This window comes from Rissa tridactyla, chromosome 4 (genome assembly GCF_028500815.1).
Source record: "Rissa tridactyla isolate bRisTri1 chromosome 4, bRisTri1.patW.cur.20221130, whole genome shotgun sequence".
Lineage (NCBI taxonomy): Eukaryota > Metazoa > Chordata > Aves > Charadriiformes > Laridae > Rissa > Rissa tridactyla.
Window position 1 is genome coordinate 8,417,597 of NC_071469.1, and position 22,280 is coordinate 8,439,876.

The following is a 22,280-nucleotide window of genomic DNA, read 5'->3' on the forward strand; positions in this document are numbered from 1 at the left end:
TTAAAAACTCGATGTGGCAGGTACCTACAATTCCTGCTCTCTGTGACTCCTGGGCACAAGGTAAAATTGCTATTTTCTCCTCTCTCAGGAAACATAAAAGATACCACTGGCATGAAATTTGATACACTTGTCATAACTATCAATCCCCCAAAACAAGCTCGATGTGATTAAATTCTCAGAGAAGCAGGCTGGAGAAGTTAAATTCAGGTTTCTGCCAAGTTATCAACATTTGCCAGTTTTAGCAGAGAAAAGTCATCTTTCTGGGTAAGTGTTCAGGTTTTACGCTGTCTCCCATGTATTTTGATAAATTTGAAAATCATCCCATTTTCTTAATATCACGTCCAATTAAGGAACATTTTGCTTGAAGTCAATGCTTTTTTATCTTGACACCTTAGGAAAAAAAAGGGCTTAATTGGAAGACACACCGGGCACAAAAAGACAAACCAACGCTGGCATCAGTGATTATTAAAACATAGGAATGTAACATTATACATGTTATACAAGCACCTGAAATCAGTAAGGAAAACCAAACATTGCAGTAGTTACTGCAATTAGCGTCAAGACAATTGTTGATTTTATTAAGATTATAGAGAGGCTCTGCTTGGTTAGGTCTGAAGAGCCAGGAAGGGGGAACAGCCTCTCCCAGGTGCCGCCGGGGAGCGCAGGGCACGGCCACGCCAACGAAACCCAAAAAACCAACGCAGAGACTGAGGAAAAAGGCAAGACACCTTGCCAAAGACCCCACGGGGATCAACGTTCGTCAACATCTACCCGTAAGCTCAGCGGTACTGCACAGCCCCAGCCGCGAGCTGGAGAGTAACCACTGCTGCTCTGGATGTGACGGCTACGGACCCAGGTCCCCCCTCCAGCAACGAGAGGAGACGTGCTTCACTCCATACTGGCACATACTTTAATATTTACCATCGGATGGGCACCAAGGTCTAACCAGGCTCCCCACCTAGTTCCCCAACTTTATAACCAGTCACGTTTTGCTTTCCTTTCCCGGAGCTGGCTCGGGAGCTAGCGATGAGCAACAGGACTCATCAAAATGCAAACACATGAAAAGGCAGGGCCAAGCGAAGGGCAGCAGCGAGAGGAAGTCTCATCCATTTCTTTCCTCTTCCCCGAGGAAAGACTATATAGCACTAATCACAGTAATAAATTACCTACAATCAGATTAGCTATTTATTCACTGCATTCAGGTTCTCCCTTCCTGAAAGGCCCTGTTCTCTCTGATACAATTTATGAAATATTTTCGGATGTTTTCTTTTGGCAGTCCTGCCCTTTGCCTCTAATCTGCTGACCTTCTGTGTTTAATATGGAAGCATAAACAGTCACACACAAAACCTCCTACTCCACAGCATTTTAGTTTCGTCTTGACCAGGTTAATCCCTGCATATCTACACCCGTGATGTCTGTACAGAGCGAGACGCCGTAGCACAATACACAGGTTGAGAGGCATTTCCTCATTTTCCTTCACTAAATTTTTGTTAGCCACATTCGGTCTTTATTAGTCTAATTACCTATTACATTTTCCATCATGCATCAGTAATATTATGCATTCTAATTTATACTGTGAATCTGGAAAACAGATAGAAGAATTGCCTTCCAAACAAGGAAAAGAGCTGGATCCATTTGCTGGGAGGAGCACTTCAGAAAAACCCAATTATCAACTCCCAGCGTAATAAGTGAGTTTAAATTAAAAATACTTAAATGTTTAACAGGTGAGATCAAAAGGCTAAGATTACAGGAGCTAAAAATGATTAGGGCACCAAGTCTGTGAAGCAGAGTCACTTACAGTAGAGTATTTGAAAACCTATATATTTATGTGTATATACGCAGGGTGTGCGTGTGTGTGCACCTGTTTATCTTCAATATGTTTATACTATTTTGGCTAAGATGTTTTTCAACATCAGCCCTCAACAGTAGAAACAAGGTGCACAATTTCATCATTGATCAAGAAAATATTGCAATTAGGCAAGTTGTTCTCTTCCAGAAGAGAAAAGGTCAGTATCGCTTTTGCTTTAATAAAAGCAAAGATACTTAAATGTAAGTAACTTGTGAAACTGGACTGTTTATAGTAAATACATTAACCTGGGAGTTTTGGAAGATTTCTGTGACTTCTGGTTTAACAAGTCAACCCTCAAGTTACAGTCCCACATACCTGTGTCCCCCCAGCCTTCACCCTCACTCCTGTGCCACCAAACCTCTTGCCAACACAAGGATTTGGTGGCCACAGGGCATCCGGAAACTGATACAGCTGAAAACTGATGTAGCAAAAGAAGAATGAGGCTCTGTGAACGCTGGTAAAACAGGACTTTTTTTGCTGGCTGCAGCAACTTACATCACTTCAAAGTGTTAGCTGAACAACCGACTGACTTTAAATACACCTATTACATGGGATGAGCCAGGGAGCTGGGAGGCTGTTTTCTTTTTTTTTTCTTTTTTTTTTGAAGTTGTTTTTAAGTTGTGGGTTTTTTAAGTTCACCTTAAGTACTGGATCCTAGTAGTCCTTAATCTGCTGAAAACCATTCCCATTTTAATGGCATGCTTCATACGAGTACAATTTAGTCACACAACCCAAATTCTGTAGAGCTGCCAGACATGAAAAGGGGTCTGACTGGCAATGAATATTGACTGCCGAGTCCCTATAAAAATAGAAAATCACATTATTTTTTGACTACTGTTACCTACAAAACCCACAGGGAATTAGGGTAATAAGAAATAATGTGATACTAGCTGTCTATATACTGGCAGGAAGCTGTATTTACACACAAGTGCTTTTGATGTGAAGCTCTGAATATGCATAGGCATGCATTAACTATTCAAACCACACGACACTTCCATGAAACGTGAATCGTTTTCATGCCCATTTGAACGCCTCATAGACCCTTTGGCCATATGTTGAGAAATGGGCCGAGAAACCTTGAAGTACAAATCTTAGTCCCTTCAAAAAGAGGGAAATCTGTACAAGTGAGATGCCTGTGCAAGTGAATCACCTCGAATTTACGGTGTATCATATATGCTTCAAAAGTGCAAAACCGGTCATGGAGCATTCACCTATAACCAACCACGTACACGTCCAGAGATAAACACTGAAGGAGCAGATTTTGTGTCGTTCCTATGGACTTCCAGTCCCCACAGCAGCACAGGTTGCCACCAGTTGTCTGGCCACAGGTGCCCACCGATGGGCAGCAGGTGAGGGCAACCAGCAGAACCTGCTACTACTGGTCATCAGCTCTGCAACTCTTCGTAGAGGTCTCTCATGGAAAGGCCACTGCATCTCAGGGCCATGGTTACTCTCTCTTCCCAGCATTTACGGCACAATCACAACACAGGCAGACCCCTTTCAGCTTTTTAAAACAAAGACAGACTCTCAAAGGCTCCAGTTTCTCCTTCGGCAGCAACAAAAGAGTTAGACTATATAAGTAAAGTTATATGGACTCGAGCTTTCACATGATAAGCTGGGCTTCTCTCACCATCAATCAACCACAGGTACTGAGATCCAAAACCGGGTAGGAAAAACAAACATCTTGTCTAGGATGATATTGACCAACTGACTGCGAAAATATTCTGGCTGTTTTCATCAAATAGCCTTCACAAAAAGTCCTCCACGGAATAGCTAAGACTGATGTCAACCAACATACTGGCTGAAAATGTAACCCAGGAATTTCTATGCATTTTACCTTTCCGTGTCTGTAGAAATCTACAGAATGAAACCATTAAATACAAAACATCAGGCAAATTAAAGAACATGCACAAACCCAGAACATGCTTCTAAAGAAGTCCAAAGAACTGCAGTTCCAGATCTCTCAAAATCTTGATGAAAAGTATTCCACCAGCTTTTAAACTACCATCAGTTCAGATGCCTCTTTATTTTTCCCCCCTCTCCAAAAGAAAAATTTGGAGAAGGAAAAATAAAGGCAAAACACACACGGGCAACACAGCAAGAGGAGTGGATGAACGAAAGTTTAACTGTTTTGCCTTTATGCAAAGCAAACATCAGACCACAGCACAGGGAGAAGCAAAGGCTGAGACCCTTGAATTCCTGTGATAAATCTAAAGCTTGTACATTAAAGCTCCCCTTTGTTGAAAACGCTGTTAGACACAACAAAACAGAAATGTTAGGTAAGTGCAAGCTCTGCCTCTGACCTTTCACTCTGTAACCGTCAGGCTTCATTAATTTTCACAAGGCCTGACAGCTCTAGCGTTAATACTCACACTTGCGGATCGAGCCACACAGCAGGTTCAGACTGCTACCTTCTCCTCTGAAACTCATGCATTAGGATTTCTTCCATGCTGGCAATGGAAAACCAAGTCTAAGAAACATTAAACACAAAAAACTACGTTACAATAATGCCAAGGTTGAGCCATAAACCCATGAAAGCAAGGAAGTGTCGAGCGAATCTTGCCTCAGCACCTGTAACTCAGCTACGCAGCGCCAAGGTATGGCGGCAAACACGGTCCCGTCCCAGCGATCGCAGAACCCGCTGGGGCGCCTTGGAGAGGTCTGACACGGCTCCTTCTCTCTCCCGTAGGCGAATATAGTGAATTTCGCACAACGTTGGGCCGTAACACCGCCAAGTGCAGTATGAGCCCTGCGGCAGGGCCATACGCACCGCAGAACCTAGTTAATCAGGGATCTGATTTAATGATGCTCTGCATTGGTAACAATTCCTTGCTTTTATGTATTTATGTCTCAACCGTAACATTATTCTAATGTAACTGTTTGTGATTAATATCCTTCTCCTCTCTTAAAAGGAAAAAACGCAGGACACCATAAGCGACTATCTTCTGTTTCACTTCAGTGTTCCACAGCTTAACATTATTCTGACATTACGCGTGCTGGGTTTGATCTCCCAGTTGTTTTGAATTTCACTGAGCTACTGCTAATGAAATAGTTTTTCTTGAAACATGGAAAGCTTCACTGAGGTTTTATCAGTTAATACATAACATTTATTTGTTTTGAAACAGACAGAATGCGAAGGTTTTGTTTAGCCTAACCTCAAAATCAAAAAAGCCTCCAGATTTTGCAGCTCACAGCACTGCCAACTTTAGGTGTAAAAAGTCCCCCCAAATAGACTTTAAAATTATGAAATTTGAAACGGAAGCAGCACAGATTTCTCTGCTTGTTAGTCCCTGGAAAGGCTTTCTTCTCAGGATTGTAATTGTGCAACCTAAAAGATGGAGCTTTCCAGGAAGGAGAGAGAAAAAAAAAAAAAGAAAAAAAAAAAAAGCTGACAGCTATGAAGTTTCGCTTTAAATTTAGAAAATTCTGAAAACAACACCCTCCCTGCAAATCACAATAGCCTTATTTTTCCCCCTTAATTTAAAACAAAAATGAGTCTTGCAGAAGTGGCAGTTCCCGCTACTTTTCTTCTCCCCGTAGCAAAGCAATACACAAAGAACTACCACGACCGCTCTGGTGCTATGTGCACGCTTTCAACGAGGTGCTTTAAGTGAAATAGCACTCACTTATACATATACGCTTTTCAGGCAAGAATATCTTTTGTCTGGCAGAGCTGAAGGGTGTTCCTCTAAACAGAATGCCCCCGTAGCCCCCTGTAGTTTAAGGTCTATAGTGCACATCTACTGCAAATACATAGAAACGTGCTGTATTTTGTCCAACAGAATTTTACGTTTTCTCTTGTGATCAAGATCTTAATGTACCAGGACTGACAAGTTTTAGATCAATTTCAGCTCGGTGTGGTTTCAGATGGCTCCAATCTTGAATTCTGAATACCAAGGCTGAGAACGGGAACATAAACTCTGCCTTCACAGTGCCAGCAGGGCTAAGTAGAAATGTTCTCCTTGAACTTGATTAAGACTAAATTGAAAAGGAACATTTTTGGTTACTATTACATTAGGCTAAAATACAGAAACGAACCCTAATACTTTCTAAATCTAATAAGAGGAAGCCATCTCTATTTCAAAATTTTCAAAGCATTCTCTATAAATGCATCACAGATCAATTTACATGGTACTTTTGCCAATAAGCAAAACGAAATCACAGGTTCCAATTGGCTTAACTCATATTGGAAAGTGCGAAAGCAAATGCTAGAAAATGCAATTACTGCAAACAAACTCCATTTTCTCCACTCAGGAGGGAATTTCAGGGAACATTTTATTGCCCTCAAATAATATTTCTAAAGGCATCAATACACAATTCTATTTTCTTTTTGGAGTCTCCACACTATATATAACCTAATCCTCTATAAAGAAACTCACCAGATTTTGAAATAATATATTGGTTCTTGATATTACCTTGTGCACCCACATATTGTATCAATTTAAATGATTTTTTCTCCATGAATCTTCAGAATATAAAAACCAACAGTGGCTGTCTGACACAAACAGATCTGGACCTACTTCCCATAACGTACCCTTTGTAATTTACAATTCCAATTAAGTCTTTTTTTTCTAAAATAAATGAATAAAAGCCATCAAAAAGGAGGTCATCTTGAGAAACAATTACACAGAAAGTAATTAAGCTAATCATAATTATCGCAGACAATGTCTCGGTATTTTCATGTACATGTATTTCAACACTGCAAAAGGCCAGCGAATGCTAAGGACAAGATTTTCCAGACGAAGTAAAATTTTTATTTAAAAGAGAAACAAGTCTGGATATCGATTCTTCAGTAATTACTGAAGGAAAACTTACTGAAGGAAAATGAGAATTATGAATACAGGACCCAGATCTAGATTCTGCCCCAAATTTTTCTGCCTTATTGACAAGGGACTGTTATGTGAGCAGCAAAACTTCCTTTTCCATCCACAGGACTGAAACACACACCTCTATCCGGATACTTCCAATATCTACCTACATATCTTAATGATAAACAAAGAAATCAATCAATCAGGAAACACAGAGAATCACCAAAAACATTCTCCCATTTATCTCCTCTCTGAACTTGTTCCCATTATTTGTTTTCTCATTTTTAAATGAAAGTCTTTGAGACTTATAAATGCACAAAGCAGGAGGCACACGCCTCTTCTACCCCGCAGCCTGCTAAAGCTTAGTCAGTATTTCTGAAAAAATTCTTCCAAATTCCCCCTTTTTTTCTATACCCCAGGAAGGCGATCAGAGAATTCCTTATGACAAGAAAAACCTCAAATACATAAACAAGAAACTTCTGATAACTTTTCCAATTTTCCTTCTGTAATATAATATTTTTTTCATAACTTCTCAGTTGTTATACATGGAACTGAAATTCTTCCTTTCAAAACTACAATTTGCGAGTACATTATTGGTAAACTACAAAACATACGGAGGCTCAGAGTTAACTGACCACCAATACTAATGTAACCGGGATAAATTCCCATAACGGTAAGGGAAAAAATAATCAGCAGGGACAACAGGAAAAATTACAAGGGAAATAAACTGGAAGGAAAAAGAAGAAATAAGATAAAATATTTTTTTAATATCCCAGTTTTAAAAGCATGGGCTGCTGTCTAAAAGCAGGACACCAGCTTTTTAATAACTCCGAGAATGTAACATTCTCCAGTGTGCTAAAGCAATTAGCTGCCTTTGAAACTGTACCCTGTGATCACGTTTTGTGCTTTTGCTTGTCAACACTGAAGTATAAGAAGCAAGTTTGATATTCAAAGATGTTTTGAAACGTATTTTCCAATGGCAACGCTGATGTTTGTTGGGAATTGTTTCTTCCTTTTTTAAGTCGGGAGAAATCTAAAACCTGAACTAAGCTCCACTCCCAGAAGCTGCCCAATATCCATTTGACAGCAGAAGGTACTGTATTTCACAACCACCTCCACGGTCTTTTCCTGAAATTTTTACAGAGGATAAAAACCAAAGAGAAAGCACGCAGAAAATGCAAACAGAAATCAGAGTCAACTAAAAATATCCAGGCAGGTCTTTATGAACCTCCAGTATTATTTTCCGAATCCCACGTTTAAATTTATTATTCTGAATAAACCTAAACATTCCATTATAGTGTTTCAAGATGAACTTGGATACCAGGAATCTCCTGAGCCCTGTAAGGAAATTCCTTTTAATAACCCAGCCCGCAGAGAGGTTTCTTAGCTACTAAAGGAGACAACCGAATCACTCCAGCTGTATCATGTTATTACAAGGAACTGAGTTCTTCTCATGCAGTTTTTTTTTTTTTCCTAGCCTGAGCAGAATGGCACACGGCCTCAGATACCTTCCTCGTAAGTTTAAGCACATCGAGTAACCCCGAACACTAAAAAGAGAGAGAGAAGGAAACTTTAAGCCTAACAAAGGTGTAGAGCGATAACTATGGAAATTGGTGCCAGTGATTTCTGAGTTCCAAATCTCACCCCTGCGACGATTTCTTGCCACCTCCTCTCTTCTCCTGGCTTTGCAGAATTTCAATTACCAAATCATATATACACGACAGCATCGCAGGACCTCATGACAGACAGTTCAGACTGAAGTATTTTAAAAATCCAAGATGCTGCGCTCTTTGAATTTCAGTGGGCAAGCCTACATGCTGAAATACCTAACTGTCCTTCCAAAGAAGCAAGGACAAAACAGATGAATGAAAAATAATATATGTAATGTAAACTCCATTCTGCAATATACAGAGTTTGCGTGCTTTATTTGTGACTGAATTCAGGTGAAACTCTTTTATCTTTCCTATCCTCGTTACTACAAGTACACAGGACCTCTGCTGCAGCCATCTCTGCTCCTTAATAAAATAAGGATAATAGCAAGCACCTAACCTACTACGGTAGCGAAATGTTTTTTAATCAAGTTAAACGGATATGTGCGATTTATGATACTTGTATCTGTGCTTTTGAATTTAGAGTAACATTTTCACAAGGTGCTGCAAAATCTCATTGACGCAGCAGTAGTTTCCTTGTGTGTACAGAAGTACACGGAGGATTTTTGGTACATGAATACGTATTTCTCTGTAATTAAATGCTATCATTAACTGTTGGGGCATGCAGCATTTGCAATTTTTTATCTACTGTGCTTTCTGCAGTGTAGAGTCTCTCTTGACTTACCCATTTTAGCCATCATTTCTAGACTTTAAACAAAAAAAAGGCAAAAACAGGAAGGAAAAAACTGCCATAAAAAGGCACGATATGCAGGCCTTAAGTTTTGCTGAATAAAGTGACAACTACAGCTAATCAGAGCTGGTCATTAAGGCAAAGCACTACGAGAACAGCTATTTCAGTCACTTACACAAAGGTAACAATTTATTTCTTATTTATACTCCTTTCTGCTAAGGTTTTGCCCTTTCACCTCAAAGGCAAGCATCGTTGTTTTTACAGCTGGCTTGACGGAAGCATTTGTTTATGAATGGCTGTATTGCTTCCACCAGAGCTCTACGCGCATCCTCTCTAGGAACTCACCCCGATGCCGGGACCCGCTCCCACATCTCCAGCCAGAGCTGTCGGCCACCAGCCCAGTGGCTCTGCCTCCCCCTGGCCCCAGGGACAGCGGTGGCCACCTCGGCCACCCTTGGGAATTACTCTGCCAGGGGTTTTAAGAGGGAATGTTAGTCCACGACCTTTACTCTCAGGACCACGAGTACGGCTACAGCTACATTATGTTATTCCCGGCGACCACCGAAGCTTCAGCAGGGACGGAGGAGAGCAGAAGGAACGACCTCCTTCCCCACAAGGCTCAGGAGAAGTCTTCTGCACAAAAATGCAGGAAACCTCAACACTTGCCTTGCGGTTTTTCTGCTCGTCTGCCAGCAGCGAACACAAATGCCGAATGCTGCTTAGGGAGCAGGGAGCCTTAAGAGTAACGTATAGGGGAGAGCAGCTCAGGTAAAAGTAAGGAAATGGGGGTAACTGTCATTTCCAGCTCTGTTTTAAATTAAAATTCTCCATGTTTCTGTGGCTGGTCACATCAAAAAAATTTTAAAGGCAACATTCAGGAGAAAAGGAGCTATTGCACTCTGATACCCAGCACAGCCTGTAATATCAAAGATACTGGTTCATTAGAAAAGATGTACATAATTCTGAGGTCTTTAAGGTTCACTTATCAACAGTTACAGGAAATTCAAAGTACAAAGTGCTCCTAAGCTCTCATTTCTTAATTTTATTAACTCGGGAAGAAATGAAGCTCTGGAAAAAGCAGGTAAATCTCCCATACTTTACATCCCTGTGCTCTCTCCTTTCAAGCCACCGTCCCTCCCCTAGTTTGATGTTATTTTGTTCTCTTCCATGTTGGCTCCGCATCTTCTCACCTCTGTTCCGACACTGCTGTCCCCTGTTGCGCTGCTTTGTTCCTTCTCCAATAAGTGTACCACCAACAGTACGCGAGGGTCTGGAAACCATCACCTCACAGCTGGGGTGCAGGATGAGGAAAGAGGGACCAGAACAGCCCAGTGAAGGGAGGCACTGAAGTGACCTGAGCCTCGACGCGATCTCAAGTCCTGAGAAACCCAGTTCCCAAAGCTGTGGAAGGGCCACCACGAACCGGGCCGCACACGAGCCGAATGCCAAGAGCAGCCCGAGGCCATGGGATAACCCAGCCTTGCACTGGGATCTACCGAGAGAAGATGCTGCTGGCGGGTCTTGTAACCACCCTGCGGAGCAAGCGCCGTTGCTCACGCTGTCATGCGCAGGGTGACAAAGCAGGACAAAGAACACGCAGATTCCTTTGGACCTGGGAGAGGGGTTCTTTTCTTTTTCTCCCCACCAGTGGTACCAGATTGCTCAGGAATACAACGCCCATCCTCTGAAAATAACATACTCCCTAAATACAGTCAAAAAAGATTTCAAGCTCTTCTAACAGGCACGATGAGGACCAGTGCGAGAGGTGGAGTTGCACAGGTCCTTCTTTTGCAGCCCTTTTGTGCCAAGACGCATCATTCCCCATATATAAAATGCATGCAGAATTTGTCCAGGCTCAAATACTCATCTTCAGCCTACTGCAACAAGAGGTTTAATTAACAAGCTACGCAGGCTGGTTATAGTCAGCAAGGAGCAACAATCTATTTTCCTTTAACAAAAAAAAAAAAAAAAGTCAGGAGTTCTTGGAACGTTTATTAACGCCCTAGTATAGGCAATTACTGTAAGATAAAGGTCTGTCAGTCTTGCATTAACATAAAGTGCTGTATGTTGCTTTTCTACAGCATAGTAATGTCCCCAACAGTGCAAATAAATGCTAACATTTGAGTTTTAAGCTTGATTTGCCACCACCACCCCCAATCTATACATTTTTAGCAGATCTTCACTCTCTGTGGCTGTTTGGCCACGAAAAAAAAAAAAAAATCATTTTATACAAGCCAAAAAAATGCAGGATGGCATTTCACCGAGATACCGTTTCGTAGCTCAGTTTAAGGTAATCTCACACATTTCCTAACATGCAGAACTGAAACGAGGAAAGGGGGGTGGAAAGCACAAAACCCGAAGATCATTCCTGCCGTCTGCTAGGTTCTGTAGTTGCATACATTAAAAAAAAAAACAGTGGTGACTGATTAAAAAAAAAAAAAAAAAAAAAGACTTTATAATAGACAGGACACTGCCAACCAGCTTTAAATTGAATTACACAGCCTGCTAATCTTTATGATGAAATAAAATTTCTTTGAACACTACCCATTACACTAAAATCTGCAGTGCTTTCTCCCCCCAGCCCCAACCTCTCTCTGCTCAAAGCTACTCCTCCACCCCGAAACCACTGTTCTTTCTAAGCAGGAACGTGATGCTCTACTAACAGAAAGACTTCTTCTTTTAATTAGATATTGTTAATGCGGTGTGCATGATGTGAAAATTTAGCAGAGGGGCATTTTTGCCCTTTGTATTTTTGACGCAAGATTTAATTCGTAAGTGACAAAAGAAATTGATGGTGGACAAAGAACACATACGTTGACTGCTTTCCACTGAAATCATTCTCATGTTACGATACGCGGCTGCGGCAGCAACGCTGGAGGAAGAATCTGATGACAATCTCTGTAAAACTTTCTATTTGGGTGGCATTACTTGTTTCATGCCTGGTCAATACAACAACCATAAATCTCTGTTCTGTTTTAAAGTGGATTTTCGGGAAAGAGGGAATTGAAAGGAAGAATTATTTTGGTTATTTTATAAATTTGTTTTGGTTATGGTTTGTTATTTGAAACCTGATTATCCCCCGCCTTTAAGACAACAACGGTCCACGGAAGCAGATCCAAGAAGTGACTGCGCAATTATTGTGACTGAAAGCCCTGTCCAAGAATTGTGCAATACTTTCCAGTGCTCGCTGGCTCCTTTCTTTCATTGAAAATTACCAAATGAATATGTTAGGTTTAAACACATAAAGAGCCGCTCCTTCCAGAACTCTCTTCGAAAGTACATTTCACCGGAGCCGAAGCTTTCTAGTGGCTGTCAAATAACACCTTAATGTTTGGTTTGACTGATCCCGGGAGGCAGCACGCAACTCGCATAGAGAATCTTACACTGTATTTCTCTCTACTAAGTTAGCAACTACAATGTAAGTAAAAAGCTGCAAGGTTCTTTGCATGCCATTAAAAGATAGTAAATAACAAGAGCAAAACAAGAAACAACTGATCAGATATGAATAAACTTATACCGCTCCTCATGCACAAATTTCACTTTAGTCAGTGGAAATTTTACTATCTCGACACTCGTTTCTGTACAATTTCTTCTATTTTTACCTTTTAAGTTATACTTCTAGGGTTCTGTTTTCCACAAAGCATCTAGTATCTGACTCAGAGCAGAGGATAAATATGAGGAAGCAGCTATAATAACCACAGCACAGAAGCAGAATTTTGCACTTTTTTACCTTTTGCTTTCACATTTCACTATAGAGTGCTACATCAGGAATACATTAATCAGCCTACTACCAAAAATCCACGTGGCTATATTTTCCCACTATTTTACAAATAGAATAAAATGTAACATTCAAATTATTTTTTTATTCCTCTGAGAAGGAAAAAAAAAAAATTAAAGTTGTTATTAATGTATCTAACAAGGTGTATGCAAATAAAAGCTGAGCACTCATGACTAATTTAGTCAAGCCATACGGGAATTTAAAACTGAGTACAAATGAGACTTTAACAGTGATATTAAACACAGTTCAAGTTAGAACAAAATCAAAAGAATACTCTTAGTAGCGATACTGCGATAAGATCTAAATAAACTTGGAAGAAGCTTTTAAAAACTCTACCATAAAGACAGAGTGCGATACATACCCCAGAGAGCCAAATACGTAAAGAAAACCCACCAAACCGAAAAAACTTGAAGAATCTAGATTTCATTGTATAAATGTGGGGTTTTTTGAAAGAAATTGCATCAAGATGTTCCGAACTCATAACATTCAGCATCTATTAGCAACTAGACTTAATAAGTAGACACAATAAGAGTGGCTGTACAGGCTTGCCAGTGCACCTTCAGCTCTCCAATATTCTCCAGCTCAGAGCATCCTAAAGGATTCTATGTTCTCCGAAACAGGCAGCCAGCGTGGTCTGGGTCCTGCAAATCACACGGCGTGCTGACAGTCTCGGAGGGACAGCAGGACGGCAACACCAACAGAAGGCTCGACTCTCTTCAGCAGCCAGCTCAACCTCGTATTAAAATAAGCGCGTGTCCCGTTCCAGCGTCTGAAGCCTGAAGAAGCTCCTCACCAGAGTCACTCACAGAAGACATAGCTGTTTTCTAAATTAGACTAATAGCTTTTCCAGGGAGTTGCTTCCCTCTCTCCCAGAACAGCTGTGCAAAACTCATACACGCTTCCAGGATTAAAGCTACCTCAGCGCTTTCTTTCACTTGCAATGATTGCAATTTTTTTTTTTCAAGTGCTAAGACTTTTGTTCATCAAAATGGTATTTTATGTTTAGTCAATTATTCATTCTAGCTACAACAAGTAGAGCAATATAGGGTTCAAAATATGCTCCAGATGGTAAAAACACAAATCCGAAATAAATAAATTTATAAAAATAGGAAGAGATTTGTTTTCATTGCCATAATTTTACTTTAAAATATTCATACGCTTCCTTCTGGTTTTAAATTAGTTCAGAATACTTTGAGCTAATATCCCTCTGAATTTGGAGGAATTTAGAGCTTTCTGGTTTGTCTTTATAAAAAAGTGTCACGTCAGTTGCTAAAACAATTCACATCAGAAATATACTTTTAAGGAGCAAAAGTGCTGAAGACCAAATACTTTGTCATAGTGAAGCTGGTTTTAGTGTACATTAGCAAGAGGAACACAGCCACACAAAACCCCAAATGAAATACGCCTGGAGAGGAGATGAAGCCTAGATAAAATGAGGAAATAACTGAGCCAGACCAGAGAGACTGAGAAAAGATACAAGAGGAATGTGACCCTGAGTTTTTAAACAGTGATAAGAGAAGAGCTTGATCTTACTATTACACTGTTTTGTTACAGTTCTTTTTTTTTTTTTTTTTTTTTAAAGATTAAATTACACTATCTTCAAGATCAAACACTGTTTTGGCAGGTGTCTGGCGTACAGTTTTGAATATAATTTCAGGTTTCTACAGTACTAATGCAGGAACCTAAGTGCAGACTGGAACCAAGTGTCTGTCCGTACCTCCGAGAGCAACACCACATTTCCAGTGCTCTTCCCATGTTGTCGTCTATTCCATGCAACAGCCAGCAATTCCAAGCTGAAGCAGCTATTTTCAATAACTAAACATTGACACAAAAGTGAACTTCAAAAGAAACTGACAAGGCGTTTCTGAGGACCACATCCATACGTGCAGAGCGTAACAAGAAAATCGCCAAGTTAAAACAGTACAATCATTCTTTTCTTCTCACTTAAAGTAATGGGATGGAGGAACTACACCACGGGGGGAAAAAAAAAAAGGTGAATTTTTTCTGTTACCTCTATCAATCAACAATGTTTATACTTAAGGCAAGGATTTCAGGTAAAGAAAAATTTGTTCCGGTACTAACCCATGTACGTTTGGCCACTATTCACACAGTTCCTCAAGTCATTATCCCACAGAAATGAAAAGAAACATGCATTCAAAACAAAAGCGTGACATGAAAGAGAAGACATTAAACAGTCAAGTTGCCAAATCCCAAAAGAACTCAGGAAACACCTAGCCATATTCATTCTCAACTCCACAGACGTTAACCAGCAGTGATTTCACCTACTGCATCTATCCATATCAACCGCTGTAGAATTTTGCCTAATTCATCGGGTAATAAGCCTTATATTAGAAACATTGCATGAAAAGAACCCAAAAACCAAACACACACACACACACACACACACACACCCCGCAAAATGGCACACAGTCAGGCCATACTAGACAAAAGTCTAAAGATCAAACCTGGCTATTTGAGAAAAATTACTAAACCAGATGCAAATTATTCACACAAGTAAGGATATGCTCAATCGGGCCCATACTAATTGAGCACAATAAACATATCGTCACTCATTAAAGATCTATCTGCCTGAATTTATCTTTGCTTTCTCTTCAGTTCTTATGAGTTATTCAGTCACTTCCCATCACGCAGGAAAGGAAATATTGCACTATGAAGACAGAGCTATAATTAGATATTCCTTTATTTCATTTCCCATATATGACTGAATGAGAATGGATGGGAAAAATATGAACAGTGATAATAATAGTATTGTTGAAACATTCAGTAAGAAATATATTGGGCATAGAATAACATTTTAATTCTTCCCCAGCATATAATGCTGTGTTTACTCCAAGGTCAGTTAAGTTACTATAAGAGATTTTTAATGAAAACAATTATAAATTTAAAATAACTGTGTTTAAAGCATTTAACAGTCAGTAAGGTCAAGTGATTACAGCAGTTACAAGACCCGAGGGACATGTTCACACCAAAACAAAGTGAATAAATTACCTCAGCCAGCGCATGTAATCACTAAGTGACCACAGAGGTTATTCAATGTATGAGCCCAGACGACTTTCATGCAAAACCAATAATGAAAATTTATCAGCCAAAGGGAAAAAAGCATAAGAATTAGTAAAAGTTGGAGGAAGGGCTGAGAGCTATGAGCGGGAAGGAGGGTGTGGAAAGCGTGTTCTGTGATTTGGCTGCAGAGACAAGGAAGAAGGATGAATGTTAATGAAAAGGATGGACAAGAAGATGCTGAAGGTATTGCTCAGGTGAGACACCCGAAGAGTTGCAAAGGGATGCAAGACCCACAAAAGACAAAGCCTCAGGGTTGGCAGAAGCGCTCTCAGCCCTGTAAACTCCGGCACATGGGACACCCAGTGAAGTACAGGCGAAGCAGGGGTGCAGAATAATCACATTTTCAACTTTTCCCTTGGCTTTACCGCCAAGAAAATTACGGACAGTCACTGTGTCTTAGTTACCTGATTATACAACTCTAGTGGAGATGGGGCCCTGTTGTTTTACGGCAGAGCAGGTGGGATACGCTGCCGAATGAAGCCTACCTGCAATCTCGCTTCTCTCCCTCAAGGTATAAACGATACAGATGCCTTGTCTTCATTACTGCTTTTACAACACAATTGCCAAGGGAGAAACCACGCGCACAAAAGATCTGCAAACCCCTATCTATAAGGACAATGCTGTATTTGGTGGGAGTTCTCAGTGCATTGCTTTAGAATAAGGCTCCTACCTACGATGAGAGAAGATGCCTCCCACTATAGGACAGAAGAAAAAGGAATCCTCCTTGGTCCTGCCTGCCACTGGTATGTATTTTTTTTACACTATTACATATCATCACCTCACAGCCCTGACAGTATTAATCTTCACAATATACACAGCAAATAGTAAAATGCGATTATTCCCATTTTGCAGATAGGAGCCTGAAATAAAGTGGCAAAAGGGCTTGCCTGATTGCATAGTGTTTTGATTGCAGGTGAAGAGAGGACAGCACTGGGGCAACTCTTCACCAACACGACGGGATTCCACAGGGGGATCAATCTGCTGCCTCACCTTATGCCAGAAACCTAATAACTGGTATTGTCATATATATGAAAATGCAAGTGGACACTGTGCCTGTTAATAAAAAATAAAAAAAAAAAAAAGGAAATGACAAAAGAAGTTTTCTCTTTATCTGAAACGTGAAAGCCCGAAGCCAAAGCCAGTAGGTCCTCAGACAGTCAAAGCTTCCAGTTTCAATGACACTGATTGCCAAAGAACGCAAAATCGGCTTTATCAGATAAATACTATGCAGACTTCTACAAGAACTATATATATATATAGGTGCTAAGAAAGCCCCATGATAAAACACTGAGGCTGGAACAAAACCTATTCAAAGAGTTATAATTCTTCTGTTGGAAATGTTAAACCAAGGATGCAAATTATAAAATAACATCACCATGAAACACCTGTTAAATACAAGGAATGGTCAAGTTGCTGCTTATTCTCTACAACTCCCTGTGAAAGTCTAAAAACACACTCGCAGCATACTTGTTTTGGCTTTCAGCAGTTCTGAGTTCGCGTTTTCAGATGCCAAGCACTGGGCACAGACTCTGGCTGTATCAAAACAATACTTGTGAAATGACCCGAGGTCTAAAGAGGAACTTTGGCAACCAGACACTGCTTTTAGCAGTGTATTCAGGGCAGACTTTGCAGGTCTACGCTCTCCAGAAAGCGGTTCCTTTCCTGGAGATGCCTGGCATCCCTAACGTCTGACCCTCGGTGAACAGCAGTGCTGCCCAGCTTCTCTAGGAGGACTGAAGCTCGCTGGGACCAGGCCACCCACTCCCAGGGAAGCTGTGCAGCCTCCCACTGCCCTTACCTTGCTTCCTCCTCCTCCTACTCCTCCTCCTACTTCACACAACCAACACTTATGGGTTATCATAAAGAACACACAAAAGTTGAGGAAGATGATTCCTACTGTGTCTCTTCCCTCAACCTATGTACATATTCACCTCCTTCTCGTACAACTTCTTACTTCCCGGTCCTGCAGTTACATTCTTAGAAAAAGGATAGTTTTGAGCCCATGAAATCTAGTACTGCTTTCTAGGAAGTAAGAATTACATAATGAAATTACAGTAATACGGCAGTATCTGGAAGCCCCAGTCCCACACGCACAGCAATAAAAAGAAGAAAAGGTGGAGGTCAGAAGGAAGATAAAGAGAAGAGTGTGGATAAAATGCAAAGGAGGGTGAAAAGATAGAGAATGTGGAAGCTCTTCTATTTAAAAATTCCTTTTATAAGTCCAAATATTCTCTACTTATCTCTTGAAGGGTCAGCCAAGGAACTCCAATGGAATAAAATGATGCTATTAAAGGCATATAGAGATGTGGCCATCATACAGCAGGCAAGAGTGAGTGCAGTGATGGAGGTAGAGCGTGATGACAAAGCTATGCTTTCAAAGGTTTTTATATAATGCTGTGAATTCATTCTAGCATTTCTTGAAGATCAGTTGCTTGAGTCACCTGGTGAGATGGTGACTAAATATATATAAATGCCAGCCTACCAGTGGCATTTATAACAGGAGCATCCTGCACAAGTTCCCCCCCTTAATTTTGGTACTCTGCTGTTGCAATTTAACTGCCCTCAACTGTAGCCAGACACTGTCGTGACACTGTGATCAAATACAGCAGAATATGAAAGGCATTCTACCGAAGAGGCCTTGAGCACCTGCGTTCAAAGTTAAAATGCCAGTACTCTAACTCAAAGGGGCAATCATGTGAATACCAGCACCAAAAAATTCTCCTCTTCCAAACAGTATTATTGATTTTGCCATCCTATATTGTGGGAATGAGGACTCTCATCATTTCCAAATATGTTGTAGCTTTCAGCACTGCTTTCAATTATGGTAAACCCAAAGTACAGTGAGCAATAGTTTTGGCTGTGGACATAAAACCCCACAGCACCAACTAATAGGATGCTGTACGCATTCGTTATGTGGTGCCACCACCCTCCCAACGCATGCAGAAGGCTACACAGTCCTTGCTGTGGAATGACGGAATCCTTTCCCCCACGATTATGCAGAAAGACAGCGAAGTCTCTAAATTTGTCTTAATTAACAGAATCAGACTGAGGCTAGAAAGAGCACATCACATGAGGACAAAGTGAAGCAAGGGTAGGGGGGGATTTTCAAGTGCTCTAATTCAATTAGGAGGCAGTGACTGACACTTCGACAGGAGAGGTTAATTGGGGTCACCAAAACGCAGTAATTCCTTACCTAACCAGTCATTAAACTTCTTAACCTCTGAGGGCAGTCCCAGTTCGGTGAAATCGCCCGTGTGGAGAAGGATGTCCCCATAAGGCATCTGGATGCCATCTGTTCTGGAGTGTGTGTCTGAGACGCAGACAAATCGCGTGTGGCCCGCTGGTTTTGGAGTGTCATATGGGATAGGGTCGACCCTAAAGCAGACACATAAAGATCTCGTAACAGTTACAAGGTTAAAACCCTCACATCTATTATTTCAGATCTATTTCCACATAAGCTTGCATACACACACATACACAGCCATTTACACACACCGTGCTGAAAGAAATGACTCTGTAACACAACACTGCCAAAAATCCACAAGGGTACCAGAATGCTTCTCAAAATGCTTACCTGGTAAGGAAGGAAAATTAAAAAAATGCAAAAGATATGCCCATACTAAAGGCAATTTAAACATCGGAAAAAAACTGAGAGACTTTGAAGTCAGATATATTTTTTACATCACCTGCCTTACACATGAGCAGGTACACGGGCCATTAAATAACAGGTGTCGCAGGTGGGCCGGCAACAGGCTCTCACTTGAGCTGAGCAGCTTAGCATCTGATTTTGTTCAAGGGCATAAGCACTCCCATAGATTCCAGCAGGAACACTTCTTTACACACAATCAGGTACATTCAGGAGTGCTTTGATGAAGCCTGGAAATTGCAGAACTGAGTCAAATGACAAATTCTTACTCTCATGCAAAATCCTGAGCTCACCTTCCCAAAATCTAGAAAGTCAGGAACTAACGTGGTGCAGCACTCAGCAACTGTAGATAAACATTTTTTTCTATAGCCACTGATATTAAAGATTTAGTTCGATTGGTTATTTGCAAGCCACATTTATTAATTATCCACTATATCTGACCTATCATAGAAGTTTAGTTTTGAGGTGTTTTGTTTTTTAAATTTAAGCAGAATAGAGAAAAATAATAGGGAAGAGATGTGCTTTATGCATACTTCGTGGTTAGAAGTTCTAATTTGTAACAGAATAACTTAAAATACAAAAGGCAGCCCATTGCCTACTTTGGAAGAGCACTTATTTCTCTGCAGAGTTAAGGTAATTTGATTTGCTCAACTTAACTCAACATTTGAATAGCACAGCATCTGGATTAACACCACAGAAAACCTCATCCCAACTCCACAAAACTTCAGCCCATTCCATTGATGTGCCACCTTCACCATGGCTAGAGCTTAGCTTCAGCTAGAAATTTTGAGGTATTTAGGAGTTATGTCAGAGTAATAGTCCACTTACGTCTCAAATCATCAGAGCAGTGAAACCAAGCTCTAAGTGTTTTAAGGCACCCAAAATAATGCTGTTCTAAGACTTATTGGGACAAACTGGCACAACAGACACTCAAAAATCAGTGCCTGCAATTAAAAAGAAAATTAAAGGGGTTTTCTTCATTTTGCTCTCCACACCGAATGAAAAGAAAAACAAGTAACCAGCACACATCACTGTGAATCTGTTTTTCTTAATTCCACACAGTTGTATATACAGTTGTATAATCAGTAATAGAAAATAAAGCACAAATCCTAAGAAAATATAGACTTTTGAAGTATACCTTTATTTACTGAACTGTATTTAGTATTTTTAGTAAACTAAATTAGTATTTAGTATTTACTATACGCTGAACTGCGTGAAAGATTCAGCTCCCGACATAGGTGAGAAAGACCAAAAGCATCCCCCAGGGACCAACTCAGCTCCCTACACCAGGGAGTTTATAGGTGTTCAAGAAATCAAAGCCCATACGGATATGTACTGGTCTCCAATGGAAAAATGCCCATGCAAACGCACTTATGTCATGGCTTAACCCCAGCCTGGTTTAACCCCCAGAAGGGGGGAAGTAAAAAAAAAAAAAAAAAAAAAAAAAAGAAAGAAAAAAAGGGAAAGGGAAGAAAAAAACCTAATGGGTTGAGATAAAGTTTAATAGAAACAGTAACAGAAAAGGAAAAATAACAATAACAATAATAATAGTGACACAGGTCATTCTCACCACACTGGCACTGTCCAGAGCAGCGAAACAGATTCCCACCCCCCAGCTAACCCCCATTTATATCCTGAGCATGAAGACTATGGTACAGAATATTTCATTGACCGTTCCATCCTTCCGCCTATGCTTCTATGGGAAGATGAAAAAAGTCCTTGAATAGTGTAAACATCACTTAGCAACAACTAAAACCAACAGGTATTACTGACATTCCTTTCAAAGCAATCACTAGAAAGAAAATTAACTCTTTCCCAGCTGAAACCAGGACAACTTACTAATAAGATTTTACTGAGTCTTTTAGATTTGGTAGAATGTTTACTAACAGCTAAATATTTAGCACGGGGGGGCAGATATTATTTGTTAGACTGCATTTTCCTAGGCACCATAACTAAGTATTTCCAATTAAACTGTATTTACCATAAACGTACCACATTTGGTTGCCATGCTCCACTGAATTAATTTGCAAAGTTCAGGCTCTACAAGACAATGTTTGCTTTAATTTGGTCTTCGCTTTAAAAACAGATTTTATTGCAGGCTAAACTGTATGGGAAGGAGCAGTTTGGTAGATGTTTGTTTGTTTGTTTTGGTATTGCACCTCCTATTCTACCCAAAGCACCAGGTACGATCAGTTGAGCCGTGCAACTGGTCAGCAGTACAGAAACCCGCTGCAGAAATCTGAACTCCAACAACCAGTGGATTCTTCTTCTCTGCAAGGGTCAGAAATTACAGAGGAAAATTCATTTACCCATTCAAATCGCACTGGCAAGCTGGGCAAAACTGTAATTATAGTCCATAGCGCTTTTGTATTTGGTGTCTTCCTCCCAATTATTGAAGGCAGGCTGAAACTTTTTCAACAGTATGTCACGCAGTACGCAAGAGGGTCTCTGAATCAGCACCTCCACACCTCCAAGTATATTTACTCCAGACAACAGAAAACATGAACTAACTTCCATCAGTACCACATACCTTGTTCAGATCATCTCTGCTTGAGCTGTGCCCAGCCCCGTCTGCCTCCGGGGCGTCCAATTTTGTTCACACACTGCAGCTCTGCTTTTGCTGTTCTCTGCAGTTTGTTTCCAAACAAGCCCTGTTTTGCTTTAGGCAATCTCTACTACAGTATGACACCGAAATCTGGTTTAGGATTTTTCTATTCATGCAACGACTGACTTACAGAAAATTCTATAATTGAAATTCATTAAATTCCTGACCCTTCT

At 40.5% G+C, this 22,280-nt stretch overlaps 1 protein-coding gene across 3 annotated transcripts in view; it reads right to left on the reverse strand.

The window, feature by feature from the left end:
• Positions 1-22,280, reverse strand: part of MPPED2 (metallophosphoesterase domain containing 2) — a 109,522-nt gene that overhangs the window by 50,473 nt on the left and 36,769 nt on the right. For all 3 annotated transcript variants that reach the window (XM_054201085.1, XM_054201088.1, XM_054201087.1), the window contains exon 3: positions 19,050-19,231. In XM_054201085.1, the coding sequence (XP_054057060.1) occupies positions 19,050-19,231 (182 nt within the window). The remainder of the gene's footprint in view (positions 1-19,049; positions 19,232-22,280) is intronic.